The sequence below is a fragment of the Esox lucius genome, chromosome 8, assembly GCF_011004845.1.
Source record: "Esox lucius isolate fEsoLuc1 chromosome 8, fEsoLuc1.pri, whole genome shotgun sequence".
NCBI lineage: Eukaryota > Metazoa > Chordata > Actinopteri > Esociformes > Esocidae > Esox > Esox lucius.
This window is the reverse complement of record NC_047576.1, coordinates 21,741,461-21,755,220: the sequence shown is the minus strand read 5'-3', so window position 1 is coordinate 21,755,220 and position 13,760 is coordinate 21,741,461. Positions and strand designations below refer to the sequence as shown.

The 13,760-nt window shown below is 41.1% G+C and overlaps 1 protein-coding gene across 2 annotated transcripts; it reads left to right on the top strand.

Annotated features, from left to right (window-relative positions):
* Window positions 1–401: 401 nt before the first annotated feature.
* Window positions 402–11,166, top strand: serbp1a (SERPINE1 mRNA binding protein 1a). Of its 2 annotated transcripts, none has more exons than XM_010872279.5 (9): window positions 402–771; window positions 2,179–2,374; window positions 3,081–3,227; window positions 4,084–4,155; window positions 4,325–4,399; window positions 4,527–4,698; window positions 4,800–4,859; window positions 9,442–9,675; window positions 9,777–11,166. In XM_010872279.5, the coding sequence occupies exons 1-9, from the start codon at window positions 516–518 to the stop codon at window positions 9,837–9,839; spliced, it is 1,275 nt and encodes a 424-aa protein (XP_010870581.1). In that variant the 5' UTR covers window positions 402–515; the 3' UTR covers window positions 9,840–11,166. The 2 variants fall into 2 exon arrangements, with proteins under 2 accessions (XP_010870581.1, XP_010870582.1); XM_010872280.5 differs by having other exon boundaries at window positions 403–771; window positions 4,087–4,155.
* Window positions 11,167–13,760: the final 2,594 nt, after the last annotated feature.

Below are 13,760 nucleotides of genomic sequence, written 5' to 3'. Positions count from 1 at the left end.
AAGGCACATATGTCTCAGAATGGTGTTTTGGAGGCATATGTGAGATGGCAACGAATTATGGATGCTCTCTATGGATCTAACAATGTAGTAGAAATGTGTAGCGTGTGCGGTAATGGCTACTAGGTTTGTATGTGTACATTTGGTTTGGATTAGTGTAGAAAAGATAGGAAAGATCACCCATACAAGCCTTATACAAAGTACATGCTTGAATGCAAATTGCAACTACAAAAGACAGCATGAGCATTCTCATGCTTGTCAACTAGAGAAAAGCAAAAGCGTTAACTACAGCGTTCTGGGTAATGTCGTTTTTTAGTTGGTTGTTTCCGATGTTTCGCCCTATTCTCCTTTATTCAAGAACTACACGCCCCATCCGGCGCCAAAGTTGAGGTCCCGGATGTCTATCACGCCGGAAGAGAAGGAGGTCCTTTTCCCAGCCATCTTGTGGCATCATCTAGCGAAGTGTTCGCACCAAGCCTCGTAGAATCGGAGGAAAATCCTGCTGAAGGGGCGCCATCATGCCCGGACATATGCAAGAAGGTTTTGGTTGTGCCATAGCCAACCGATTCGACCAACTATTTGACGACGAGTCGGACCCGTTCGAGCTGTTGAAGGAAGCGCAGAACAAGAAGAAGGAGGCTCCTGTTCCTGGTGCCGCCAAGACCGCAGCCCAAGCAGCCAGGCTCCAGAAAAAGGAATCACAGAAAGACAGAAAGGTCGTACCTGCGGAGAAGAAAGATGAGCCACCGGCACCCGTGCCTCTGAAGAAAGATGGTACGACTGTTTTTGCAGTACATGTCCGACTTTGCTAAATTGTTGTTTGACCTGGATAGTTCAGCATTAGCTACTTAGCCAAGGTTTCAAAGACTCCATGAGGTCGACATGATTCCTTTTGTGCGTCAGTTAAGTTGTCAGCTGAAAAGCTTGTTATCGTATTCGTTGCTACAGAACTGTGTGTCATGAGAGTATAGCACACCCTTATATGTGGTACAACATTGTCCCCCTGCCCCTGGTGCTAATTAGCTTGCAAGCAGGATTGTTTTGGTGCCAATAAAACACCTCTGTTGTTTTAAGGCCTCGTTTAGCCGCTAGTTAATTCGCTAACTAACGTTAGCATGTGAACACTATCCAGTATCATTACCTAAAAATGTAGTACCTGGTTATAAGCTACCCGTCGATCAGCCTTGAATTAGTGTACTTGTTAAATGCACGCTTTGCAAATGGTCAGTTTCGTGCAACTGGCATCGTTTATCTAGCTGGCTGTATAATGCCTAGCTATCTAGCTGAAGTCGTCCGTTTATACTGTGGAAACTAACGTCCAGAAGTTGGAATTAAATGGTTATATTTTTTTATGAGGGTTATTCACTACCACAAGACAGGGAATAATATAGGTTGCTTCTCATACACTACCCGCGTCGTGACTAACCTCGTGGTCTGGTTTTGAAGTGTGCAAGTACAGCGATAGTCGTTGAACTGTCACTCGGTAATAATGGCGCACAACATGTTCTCGATCAGGAAGGGAATGATGTCATTTTGCGTAGCGCGATTGCGAACGTGCGTTTAGGCGTTAGATGTTGTTGTCAGATACGTTTCACGAGCGCACTGCTTCCAGCATGTTGTCCAATTAATTCGACAAATAGACATCCATTGACCAAACTATTACTATTCTAATTACGGACGTAATCGTTTTTATATACCCAAATAAACACTACTTGCCTATCTATACATAGCCGTCAAAACGAGAAATAATGACTATCACTACTGTCTGTATATATTTTTTAAGCGCCTGCATTGTGTTAGCATGTTTTATCATACGAAGTCACTAAGAAGCAACGTCAAATAAGGAAACCTGAGAAAAGATGAGACAGGTGCATGCACCAAGTGTATTCAGCTGCTGGGGTGGGAGTCTATTTTGGTCAACAGTGGGAGGGACTTGTCAGACAAGTCTCAGTGCATGTTTTAATGTCTAATGACATAGTGAATAATACAATGTTCAGCCTCAGTTCAGCAGCTAATTAAAAAAAAAAAAACCTTTTAAGATGTAATTTTGCCGTTCTCTCGAGACTTAATCTTTACTCTCTTATGAAGAATGGTCATGAAAAAAGCTATAAGGCCGGTAGTCTCAATTTGTCTTATATGATATGACTAATTCCTACACTCTGTCCTATCCTGGTGCTCTAGGACCTGGTCCCCGAAGGATGGGTCGCAGGCCTGAGGGTCAGGGTCAAGCCGGTGGACCTCCCCGTGAGGGCCAAGGTGAGGGCCGCCCCCCCACAGACAGACCCCCCCGGACTGACAGGCGGCCACCGCGCCGTTTTGAAAGGCCCCCCGGCGGAGAGGACAAGCCCATTGAGGGAGGCGAGTTCTCTGTGGACAAGTGAGTACAGGGTTGTTCAGTTGGCACCAGACCAGAAAATATTTATTGAAAAGGGGAGAAACAAGGTTTTAACACAATTAATAGTTCTATAAATATTAAAGGGTACCACTTTTTGTTCCAGCCCCTCAGTATCTGATCTCTCAGAATAGCCCACAACTCTGCTCTAATGTTAAACAGTACTGTCCCTGTGGTTTGAAACGGCATCTATCCAGGCCTTTATTGTGTAAACAGAAACGACCTCCTTCTCCATTTGACAGGTCTATTTCTTCTGGGGCTGTCAGAGGTAACTTACATGCCCCTTTATTATGGGTTCCATCAAATCTCACGTCACTGTGTTGGGCACGTGTGAACACTTTGAATGCAATTAAAATGTTTCCAACTATCTTATGGAAACAGTTGGTGGAATAAAAAATACAAAATCTGTGCCTAAGGAAAACAGTAGACAGTTGGCTGCGGGATAACGCGGGGTTAGGTTTAATTCACAGTATTAGTGATATATCACACATCTGGTGTCCTTGTAGCTTTTCCATCTAACATCTTAAGTTATGCAGGTTTTTTTAAAGACTTCAGTGTGGTGTCTCTGTCAGATCTTGGTTACATTCCATCAAGAACCGTTCACATTGTTTCACTTCACTGAATAAACATGCGCCTTTCCTTCTTGTGATGCATCCTGTTGATTGGTTGGTATTTTTGTCTATTTCTGCAGGCCCGTTGGTGATAGGCCGATGAGAGGACGTGGCGGTGCCCGAGGTGGTGGCCGTGGCGGCGGCAGGGGCCGTGGCACAGGCAGAAACGATGGCTTCGATGCCAGAGGAAAGCGTGAATTTGACAGACACAGTGGCAGCGACCGATCGTACGTCTTCTGTGTCTTTTTTTAGAAAGTGTATCCAACTTTGATGTATTGTGGCATTGGCAAATTTCCTTTACTGGATAGTATTCTAAATGTAATTGTCTGTTGTGCTTAGAAACAAGGTTAAAGTGCCTGGACATTCAGCAACATATCTTAGTAATGTTCACATTGTTGAGTATCAGCTTAATCACCTGTCAGGGAATGTATCCCAATAACAGCCAATTACTAGGAAAATGCAGATTCTTTAGTGTTACTATCACTTCAAACAGTTCAACCAATGACATGGGCTTGCACTTTTTCATTTTCATTTTCATTAATATGTATAACTCTTCAAACAATCAAAATCGGGCCAACTGAAGAAAAAAAAAATCCGCACGTTAGCAACATCACTGAATCCACTCTTGCCTAACATTTGAATTAATGTGCAGAACTGGTCTGTGTTAATTGGTTTCTGTTTTGGTCCTAGCTAGAACACTTTCAAAATGTAAAAGTGGGAAATGCATAGAGCAACACTTATCGAAATTGCAGTGCATGTTTGATAAGAATTCATCGTGATTATTTTACCCTTCATGTACAGAAATTAAGATTTAAGATAATTCTATTCTAATTCTATAAATGTTTTAATGACTGATCCCTAACGTTAAAGTCATTTTCTATAGAGATTCACCACTGATCTGATTTTGCAGTGTAGTCCAGGATGAGGATTTATCTATGTCTGGAAAACTGGCCTTAGAAATGAAAGAACTACTAAATAACCTTTTCCCTGTCCTGGTTAGTGTCTTTAAGAAAGTATTTCAGAATAATTTTTATGGAGAGGTCATTGTAGTGAAATGGTGAGCTAAAGCCCGTGTTGTTTCAGCAGCCAGAAAGGTGAGGAGAAGCGTGGAGGAAGTGGATCTCACAACTGGGGCACCGTCAAGGATGAGATGGGGTGAGTAGCACTGCCAACCCGGCACAACGCGCTTCCACATAGACTGATGTCTGCAGACCACAAGGAGGTCATTAGATGGACCCCTAGTTAGTGATCTGTCCAGGTAGCATAATCTGTGGAGCTAAAGTGGATGTCATCACTGTAGAAAAAACATTTTATTTTCTTACAGCGAGCTCGACCAATCAAACGTGACCGAGGAGACCCCTGAGGGAGAAGAGCACCCTACTGCCGACTCTGAGAATAAGTGAGTTACAGCTGTCCCTCTTACACCCTACCCCCTCCTGGAATTCATAAGCTATTTCCTACAATCTTCTGACTGTCCCGTGTCCTGGGGGTGGTGTGTCCTGACTCTCCAGTCTTCTGTGTTGTAGGGAGAATGAGGTTGGTGAACCTAAGGAAGTGGAACCCAAGGAGATGACCCTGGATGAATGGAAGGCCCAGCAGGACAAGGAGAAAACCAAGGTGGAGTTCAACATCCGCAAGCCCAACGAGGGAGCTGACAGCCAGTGGAAGAGGGGATACGTGCTGCACAAGTCCAAGGATGTGAGTGGATTAACCAGCGTCCTGACAGAAATATTCATTTGGACTGTTCTTCATTTTATCTGAACTAATGTTGTTCCCTTCCCACTGTCTCTCCAATGAAGGAGAAGAAGGCTGACAGTCTGATTGAAGCCGCCGTGGAAGCAGAGGCTGTGGCCCCGAAGGTGAGTACCACATCTGACAGATGGATGTGCACACAATACACACGTTTAATAGTCAAACTTAAGGACAGTGGGTCAGTTGTGTATTTAATAGAATCTATTACAGATTCAAATAAATTCTGTTTAAAAATAACTGGTAATATTTTACTCTTGGATGTGTAGTTTCAGGACTATAGATTTGGATATGGGATGTTTCTCTGTCAGGCGGTAGGTTCAAGGTACCCAGTTTCTTGAATTGGAGGCACCTGCACATCATTTGATGTCTTGCTAAAGAAAATGTGCATGCTTGGTGGGGTTTATTTTTTTTTCCAACATTTCAATAAAGAATCAGACCAATTTCAGTAACAGCTTGTTTTGTTCCCATGTGTTCCACTGCATTTAGAGGCAGAGGAAAAAGAAGGGAACGTCCGACATACTGGACAGTCTTTGGCTCAGGATTATGGAATATGATTGTACTATACATACTTGTCCACGTGGTGGTTCTAAGATTATGGAACTCTTCTACAGTCACATGTGATTCATGTCCAAGTGATTGATGCGTGTGAAGGTTTGGTTCCCCACCTGCTGTTTGGCAGACGGTTTTCATTAATGGCCATGTTTAGAAGTGTTCTGTTCCAGCATTGTGCAAGTAGGTGAGGGTGCGTTTAGTTTGTGATCTGTCCCATCATATTCATAAACTGAAATATTTTGTCAATAGAAATACAGGTGACTAGTAACTACTGTTACTAAATTCATCCTCAGAAATAAAATGACAGGACTTCCCAGTGGTTGTTTCCTACCTGGATCTATAATCAATGTTTATCTTAAGTGTCTAATAGTGTTTTTGTGTTAGTTTGCTTAACTTTTACACACAGACTCTGTTCCATAGAAACTGTTCCATAACTTTCCAGTGCTGCTCCTTACAAGGTGATTTTATGGGACTCAGAGCAGCCTTGTAGAATAATTTTATTTTGTCAGCTAAGTATTCACACCAGGAACAACAATTATTTTAGAGGCTTGAACTTAATTTCCTCACAACCTAACTATCAAAATATTTGGATCCATATCATTTGAAAAAATAGTATATTTTAATATAATTGTTTGGCCATATCGCCCAGCCTCAGTGTCTGACAAATTGCATCTGTTGTTCCATTACAGAGGAGATTAGTTTTGTTTTGATAAAATAAACAAAACATGACAAGTAGCAAAATACTTATAAGCCTGTCTCTCCTTTAAGGTGTTTTACGTCATCACACAGCAGTTGTTCAGTGTTGGGACCACTCTTGTCTCCTACATTAGAATACATAAAAACCTGTAGCCAGCTATCAATCAAATTTATTTATAAAGCCCTTTTTACATCAGCAGTTGTCACAAAGTGCTTTTACAAAACACCTGGCCTTAAACCCCAAGGAGCAAAAAACAGTAGTGTTGAATTTCAGTGGCTAGGAAAAACTCCTTAATTTAGGAAGAAACCTAGAGAGGACCAATGCTCAGAGGGGTGACCAGTCCTCTTCTGGCTGTGCTGGGTGAACATGTTAAGAGTACAAATTGTGATAATTAATAAATGCATGTGGGCTGAGTCCAGAGTCTACTTAAACTTAGTCCAGGTCAGAAGCATGACCAGATGGACAAGGACAGGGACAACACACGGGAGGGGGAGGTGTCAGCACAGTGGCAGCTGAAATCGTCAGGTATCGTCTTGATCTGCAACACAACCAGGAGGACTTGTGACAGGGACAGCAACGGGTCTTTCAAGCCAGGTACTCCTCAGGTGTGGGCCAGGACCTCATGTCCTCCTAAGTTTAAAACGGCAGGAGACGGGGAACATTTAGAAAATGCATTCCTTATATCTACAAGGATTTATAGACCATACTGTAGACCGTGCTGTAGAGATGAGTCTTTGGTAGACACTTGAAAGTTTGCAGTGAGTTCGCATTTCTTACCTTAATTGGCAAATCATTCCACAGTAGTGGAGCTCTGTGAGAGAAGGCCCTGCCTCCGGCTGTTTGTTTAGAAATTCTAGGTACAATTAAAAAGCCTGTATCTAAGGTTACATGTAGGTATGTATTGCTGGATCATTTCAGCAAGGTAAATAGGAGCAAGTCCATTATTGATTTATAGGTTAACAATAAAACCTTAATATCAACCCTAACAGGCAGCCAGTGTAAAGAGGGTTACTGGAGTAATGTGTTCACATTTTCTTGTTCTAGTTAGGATTCTAGCAGCCATGTGCAGTACTAATTGAAGTTTATTGATTTTTCAGGGTAACCTAAAAGAAAAACATTGCAGTAATCTAATCTAGAAGTAACAAAAGCATGGATACATTTTTCTGCATCCGTTTTTGATAAAGTTTCAGCTTTTTGTTATGTTTCGAAGATGAAAATAAGCAACTCTTGAGACATATTTTATATGTTCATCAAAGGAGAAGTCAGGATCAAGGGTAACACACGAGTGCGGTCTCAGTACTATGATGGGGTACGAAATCAGACTGGAGCATATAATACATTTTATTTGTCTTCAGGAAGGCATTCAGTCGTTGGGAAACACATTTTTCTAAGACTTTTGAGACGAACGGGCGGTTCGATATTGGCCTATAATCGTTTAATATGTCGGGATCCAGAATCCCTTTTATTTATTTTTTGGAAGAGGCTTAATTGCTGCTATTTTTTGTGAGTTTGGTGCACATCTGGAAGAAAGGGAGCAATTTATTATGTTCAACATTGGCTGACCTAGCACAGGAAATAGCTCCTTAAGTAATGTTGTTGGAATCGGCTCTAGCTGACAATTTGTGGGTTTAGAACTCATTACAAATTTAGTGAATGCGTCGAGTGATGTGGGATAAAGAAAATTCAAGTGTCCCCATTGACACCTAGTCGGGGAGGTTCAGGACATTCTCAGGACAACTGAGATTTTGGGCACTATAACTATTTGAGGAGTCAGTTATTTGTTTTCTGATGGTGATGATCTTTTCATCAAAGTAGTTAATGTATTCATTAGGGGTGTAACGATTCATTTTAACCACGATTCGATTTGTATCACGATTTTTGGTTGTCGATATGATTCAAGGCCGATAATGGTTCATTTGGAACGATACGATCCGAAACGATTCAGTATCTTTTCAGACAAAAATTCAACCCGTTCGACTGAAATAAATACCTGGATACTGGACAGTGCAGGTGAAGTTTCCTAGATTCCTGTTGTTTCTTGTAAGGGAATCAGGTATCAATGAATAATGGATATAAACAAACAAGTAAACAACAATTAATGGCAAATGCATTCACATTTTATTTGAATAAAGTGCAACCAACACTTTAGGTTGAATTAACAGGAAGTTAAAATGTTCTGCTCTCATTTTCAATAAAAGTACAGTAAGTGCAACCAACATTTCAACAGTAGGTTTACCTGCTACTTGTGCTTTTGTTTTTCAACATAAAAATACTACTATATTACTATCAAAAATAAAGTGCAACCAACATCTCTTCAGGTTGAATTAACAGTAGGTTTACCTGCTACTTTTGCTGTTGTTTTTCAACATAGAAATAATACAAATACAGTATTAATATAAAAAATGAAGTGCAACCAACACTTTCCACACACTGGACCGCAATGGTGGCTTGATAATTTCTCGCTCGTCGGCTTCTCCTCTGCCATCTGCCATGCTGTTTTGTTGTCTTTGCGCTGCTGCTGGCCTGGGGCGATGACGTCACGGATAGGCAGACTGAATCGAGTAACGTTTATCGCCTTTATCATTAAAAGTGCTAAGAAAAAACATTCCTATAAAGTCTGACGTAAATCCAATGGGTTATTTCCTAGTATCGATACAATCGATTGATTACATTTTAAAAAGATGTTAGATCGATATATATCGTCCGGAAGGCCAACTTGCTGAGCACAGATTGATGTAGTTGGATCATAGGAATATAAATCGATACATCGATGTAGTAGATGGATCGTTACACCCCTAGTATTCATTAAAGCTAAAGTGAAGATCCACTTCACTTGTTGAGCTTTGCTTTTTTGTTTACTTTGCAAGTGTATCGAAGATACATTTTGGGTTGTTTTTGTTCACCTCAATCAGGTTGGAGAAATAAGCATAGCATGTGTGCTTTTCGGTATTGTAGTGTACTGTCTATCCAGGCTAGTCTGAATACTTCCAACTTGGTGGAGCACCACTTTCACTCCAATTTCCTGGAGTGCTCTAGTATTGTCTGTGTACCAGGGAGCAAGTTTTTAGCAGTGTTGAGTTTAGATCCTCGATTTTATCGTTTGCAGATTTATTTACTCTGTCGTTGATGAGCGAACTTGTAAGAATATCAAGAAATCGATTTGTAGTTTGAGAATTTACAGTACGGCTTTTGAAACTCATTGTTTGCGGAGCAAGTGGATTGTCTGTTTTAATGGTAAATGTAATAAGACAGTGATCTGATAATCAAGGATTTTGGAAAGGAATTGTTAGATCTACAATATCTATTTCTCGTGTCAGGACAAAATCTAAGGTATGATTGTGGCAGTGTGTTGGACCTGAGACATGTTGGATAAAACCCATTGAGTCAATTGTGGTTTGACAACTAGCAATAGCTGACAATTTCTATCCACTTGTCCTCAGGTAGAGGACGATCACCACTTCCGGAAGCCAGCCAATGACATCACAGCCCAGCTGGAGATAAACTTTGGGGACCTTGGACGCCCCAGCCGTGGTCGTGGTGGACCCCGCGGTGGCAGGGGGGGGCGTGGGCGCGGAGAGGGCAGGGGAGAGTTCCGTGAGCGCGAGCCCAGAGAGCCCCGTGAGCGTGACAGTGGAGCCCCCACCAGGCCGGCTCGTGGAGGCCGTACTGACAAGGTAGACGCCCGCTGAGGCATATGGGATTTATTTTGATGTACAACAATGGTGGTGATGGTTTTACTGTTTGTGTCTTGATGAATGTCCTTTTTCTGATCCAGCCAAGTGGCGGGGTGATCGTGCCCAATGTGGACGACCCCGAGGCCTTCCCGGCCCTGGCCTAAGATGGAGCGACGGAGCCCATAGCAGACCCCCCAGGCAGACCCCTAGGCCCCTCCTCTACGAGGCTTGCATGTTTCTGGATCCTTCAGCAAAAAGAAATGATGGCGAAGACTGTCATTGACCATGACGCTCACATCTGAGGACTGAATTTTACTGTTTTAAAAAAAAAAAACATAAAAGAAGAGAAAAAAACAGAAATAAAAAAAACAACGAAAAAAGAAAAGGACTTCTTGCTACTTCTGGAGCAAATTATTGGTAGAGGTTTTGTACTTAGAAACAAAAGTAGCAGGGATGTTTTCATACAGTATTTTTTTCAGAGATTATGCGTTCTTCATGAATACTTTTTTGTATTGCTGCTTGAAAATATGCATTTCCAAATATATGGTATAAGAAGAGTTGATTTGAGCTTGTGGTGTCCCATAGCTTGCTTTGTTGTTCTACATGATCACTTCCCTTCAAGCAGGAATGGAACCCAAGTCAACTAGCTCTTACCATACTGGGGATTTCTGAATGGGTTACTGCATCATCAATCACTTTGCTTTAGTTCTAGGGTTTTCTGTAATTATATTTTTTTTAAAGTAAGGCTTAGACCTCTATGATATAGGCCTGTAAAAGTAAACTATTTTCATGATAAGATATGTTAAGGTGAGGATTGTATTATTTCTGATGGTGCAGATAGGGACATGCCTCAGATCGATGATCTAGTGATTGTACCTACACAACAAATGGTTAAAATGGAGCCCAATTTAGTTCTGTATTGAGGTCTTTGATATAGAATCAACTTTGCAAAGGACTCAGTACATCACTTGCAGGGGGATGGAACACTTCAATGATTTAGTGTTTCACTCTGACATCTGGCTTGTGTGGCTCTAGGTGAATGTTTCCCCTATGCAGGTTAATTGCCCCGATGTTGGGCTGCATCTCAGTGGTGTAATGTGGCTTCCTCTCCTTGTTTCCTCACTGGTCTGCGCTAACCTGAAAACTCTTGATTTGTTAGAAGTAAGGAGGCAAGAACAGGAAGCCAGCTGAGGCTGTTGTCGGATGACCTCCGATCTCACACTGTTTACACACTCCACTCCAGGGCCCACAGGATCCAGTATACTGCTAACAATGTGAACTCGCTACTGCAGTATTTCCTGTGGTGGTTAAAGATCCTCCATTTAGATTTTCCCTCTGGTTCTCTATTGCAGCACTACTGCATAATTGCTCTGAAAGAAATATAGATGTGTGTGTGTGTGTGTGGATCAGCCAAGTGCGCTACAGATGTGTGAATTCTAACCTGCTATTATAGACCTCCGTCAGTAAATAAAGATGGTCGATTCATTCTTGCATTGTTTTGTTCTATGCCACATACAACCCAAAAAGGTTGGGATGCTGTGTTAAATATGAAGAAAAATGGAATACAATGATGTGCCAATCATTTAAACTCCATATTCAATAGAAAATGGTACAAAGACAACATATCAAATGTTGGAACTAAGACAGAGTTTCTTGACAAAAAATGACAGAAAGCCCCCTTTGATTTTGATGCCAGCAACTTGTTTAAAATACGTTTAGCTGGGCAACAAAAACTGGAAAAGTTGTAAAGTGTAATGGAAAAAAACTAACCTGGAGGAACAGCTCACAACTATAGTTGTGCTCAGTTTTCATACCCTGGAAGGAATTGCAACATTTTATTATTGATTTAGAAAATAGGACATTTACTATCACAGTTTTTGGCCTCCTTTTTAAATCATAATGATAAAAATCACCCAAATGGCCATGATCAAAAGTTTACATACCCTTCAATGTTTGGACTTGTTACAGACTTAAGATGGCACACATTTGAAAATGGACATTAAAGGTTAATTTCCCACACCTATGGCTTATTAAATTGCAATTAGTGTCTGAATAGTCAATGACCGTTAGCTCTTGTGGATGCACTGAGCCATGGGAGCAGAAAAGAACTGTCAAAAGACCATAACAAGGTAAAGGAACTTTATAAAGATGGAAAAGGATATAAAAAGATATTCAAAGCCTTGCAAATGCGAGTCAGTACTGTTCAATCACTTATTAAGAAGTGGCAAATTCTGTGATCTCTTGTTAACAAGCCAAGGTCAGGTAGACCAAAAAAGTTTTCAACCAAAACTTCCAGAAGAATTGTTCTGGATACAAAGAAAAACCACAAGTAACCTCAGGAGAAATACAGGCTGGAAAAAGACAGTGTGGTTGTTTCAAGGAGACCAATACGAAGATACTTTAACAAAAATGTGTTGCATGGTCTAGTTGCCAGAAAGAAGCATTTACTGCACCAATGCCACAAAAAAGCCCAGTTACAATATAGTGGATAAAAATGTCTACACACCCCTGTTAAAATGCCAGATTATTGTGATGTAAAAGAGCAGTAAGAGAAATGTCAGAACTTTTTCCACTTTCAATGTGACCTATAATGTGAACAATTCAATTGAAAAACAAACAAATATTGAGGGGAGAAATAAAAGAAACTCACAATAACCTGGTTGCATTAATGTGCACACCCTTAAACCAATGCTTTGTTGAAGCACCTTTTGATTTTATTACAGCACTCAGTCTTTTTGGGTAGGAGTCTATTATTATAGCACAATTTGACGTGGCAAAATTTGCCCACTCATCTTTGCAAAAGCGCTCCAAATCTGTTAGATTGTGAGAACATCTCCTGTGCACAGCCCTCTTCAGATCACCCCACAGATGTTCAATTGGATTCAGGTCTTGGCTCTGGCTGGGCCATTCCAAAACGTTAATCTTCTTCTGGTGAAGCTATGCTTTTGTGGATTTGGATGTGTGCTTTGGGTCGTTGTCGTGCTGAAAGGTAAACTTCATCTTCAGCTTTCTAACGGACACCTGAAGGCTTTGTGCCAAAATTGCCTGATATTTGGAACTGTTCATAATTCCCTCCACCTTGACTAAGGCCCCGGTTCCAGCTGATGAAAAACAGCCCCAAACATGATGCTGCCACCACCATGCTTCACTGAGGGTATGGTGTTCTTTGGGTGATGTGCAGTGTTGTTTTTGCACCAAAAATAGCTTTTGGAATTATGGCTAAAATGTTTAACCTTGGTTTCATCAGACCATAACACATTTTCCTACGTGCTTTTGGGAGACTTGATTTTTGTTTTTGCAAAGTTCAGCCGGGCTTGTATGTTTTTCTTTGTAAGAAAAGGCTTCCGTCTTTCCACCCTACCCCATAGCCCATTCATATGAAGAATATGGGAGATTGATGTCACATGTAGCACGGAGACAGTACTTGCCAGAAATTCCTGCAGTTCCTTTAATGTTGCTGTAGGCCTCTTGGAAGCCTCCCTGACCAGTTTTCTTCTCGTCTTTTCATACATTTTGGAGGGACGTCCAGTTCTTGGTAATGTCACTGTTGTGCCATATGTTCTCCACTTGATGATGACTGTCTTCACTGTGTTCCATGGTATATCTACTGCTTTGGAAATTATTTTGGACCCTTCTCCTGACTGATATCTTTCAACAATGAAATCCGTCTGATGCTTTGCTCTGAGATGCAACAAAGAAAATGTCAGGAAAATCCTACAAGAACGGCTGAACTTTATTTGTGATTAATCAGAGTCACTTTAAATGATGGCAGTTGTGTAATGACTTGTATTTAACATTAGTTTGAATGTGACTGGTTAATTCTGAACAGTCACATCCCCAGTTATAAGAGGGTGTGCACACTTATGCAACCAGTTTATTGTAAAAAAAAAATAAAAATAATCCCCCACAAAGGTTTGTTTTTCAATTGAATTGTTCATATTATAGGTCACATTAAAAGTGGAAAACGTTCTGACATGATTTATCTTTGTCTCATTCTTTTACATCACAGAAACCTGGCATTTTAACAGGGGTGTGTAGACTTTTTATATCCACTGTATGCCTGACAACACCTTGACACGACTCAC

Bases quoted from the DNA above. Each gene is read 5' to 3' on its own strand.
- serbp1a (XM_010872279.5), top strand. From the start codon at position 516: ATGCCCGGACATATGCAAGAAGGTTTTGGTTGTGCCATAGCCAACCGA. The intron at 772-2,178 runs GTACGACTGTTT...CTGGTGCTCTAG, and splicing joins CGTGCCTCTGAAGAAAGATG to GACCTGGTCCCCGAAGGATG. The intron at 3,228-4,083 runs GTACGTCTTCTG...GTGTTGTTTCAG, and splicing joins CACAGTGGCAGCGACCGATC to CAGCCAGAAAGGTGAGGAGA.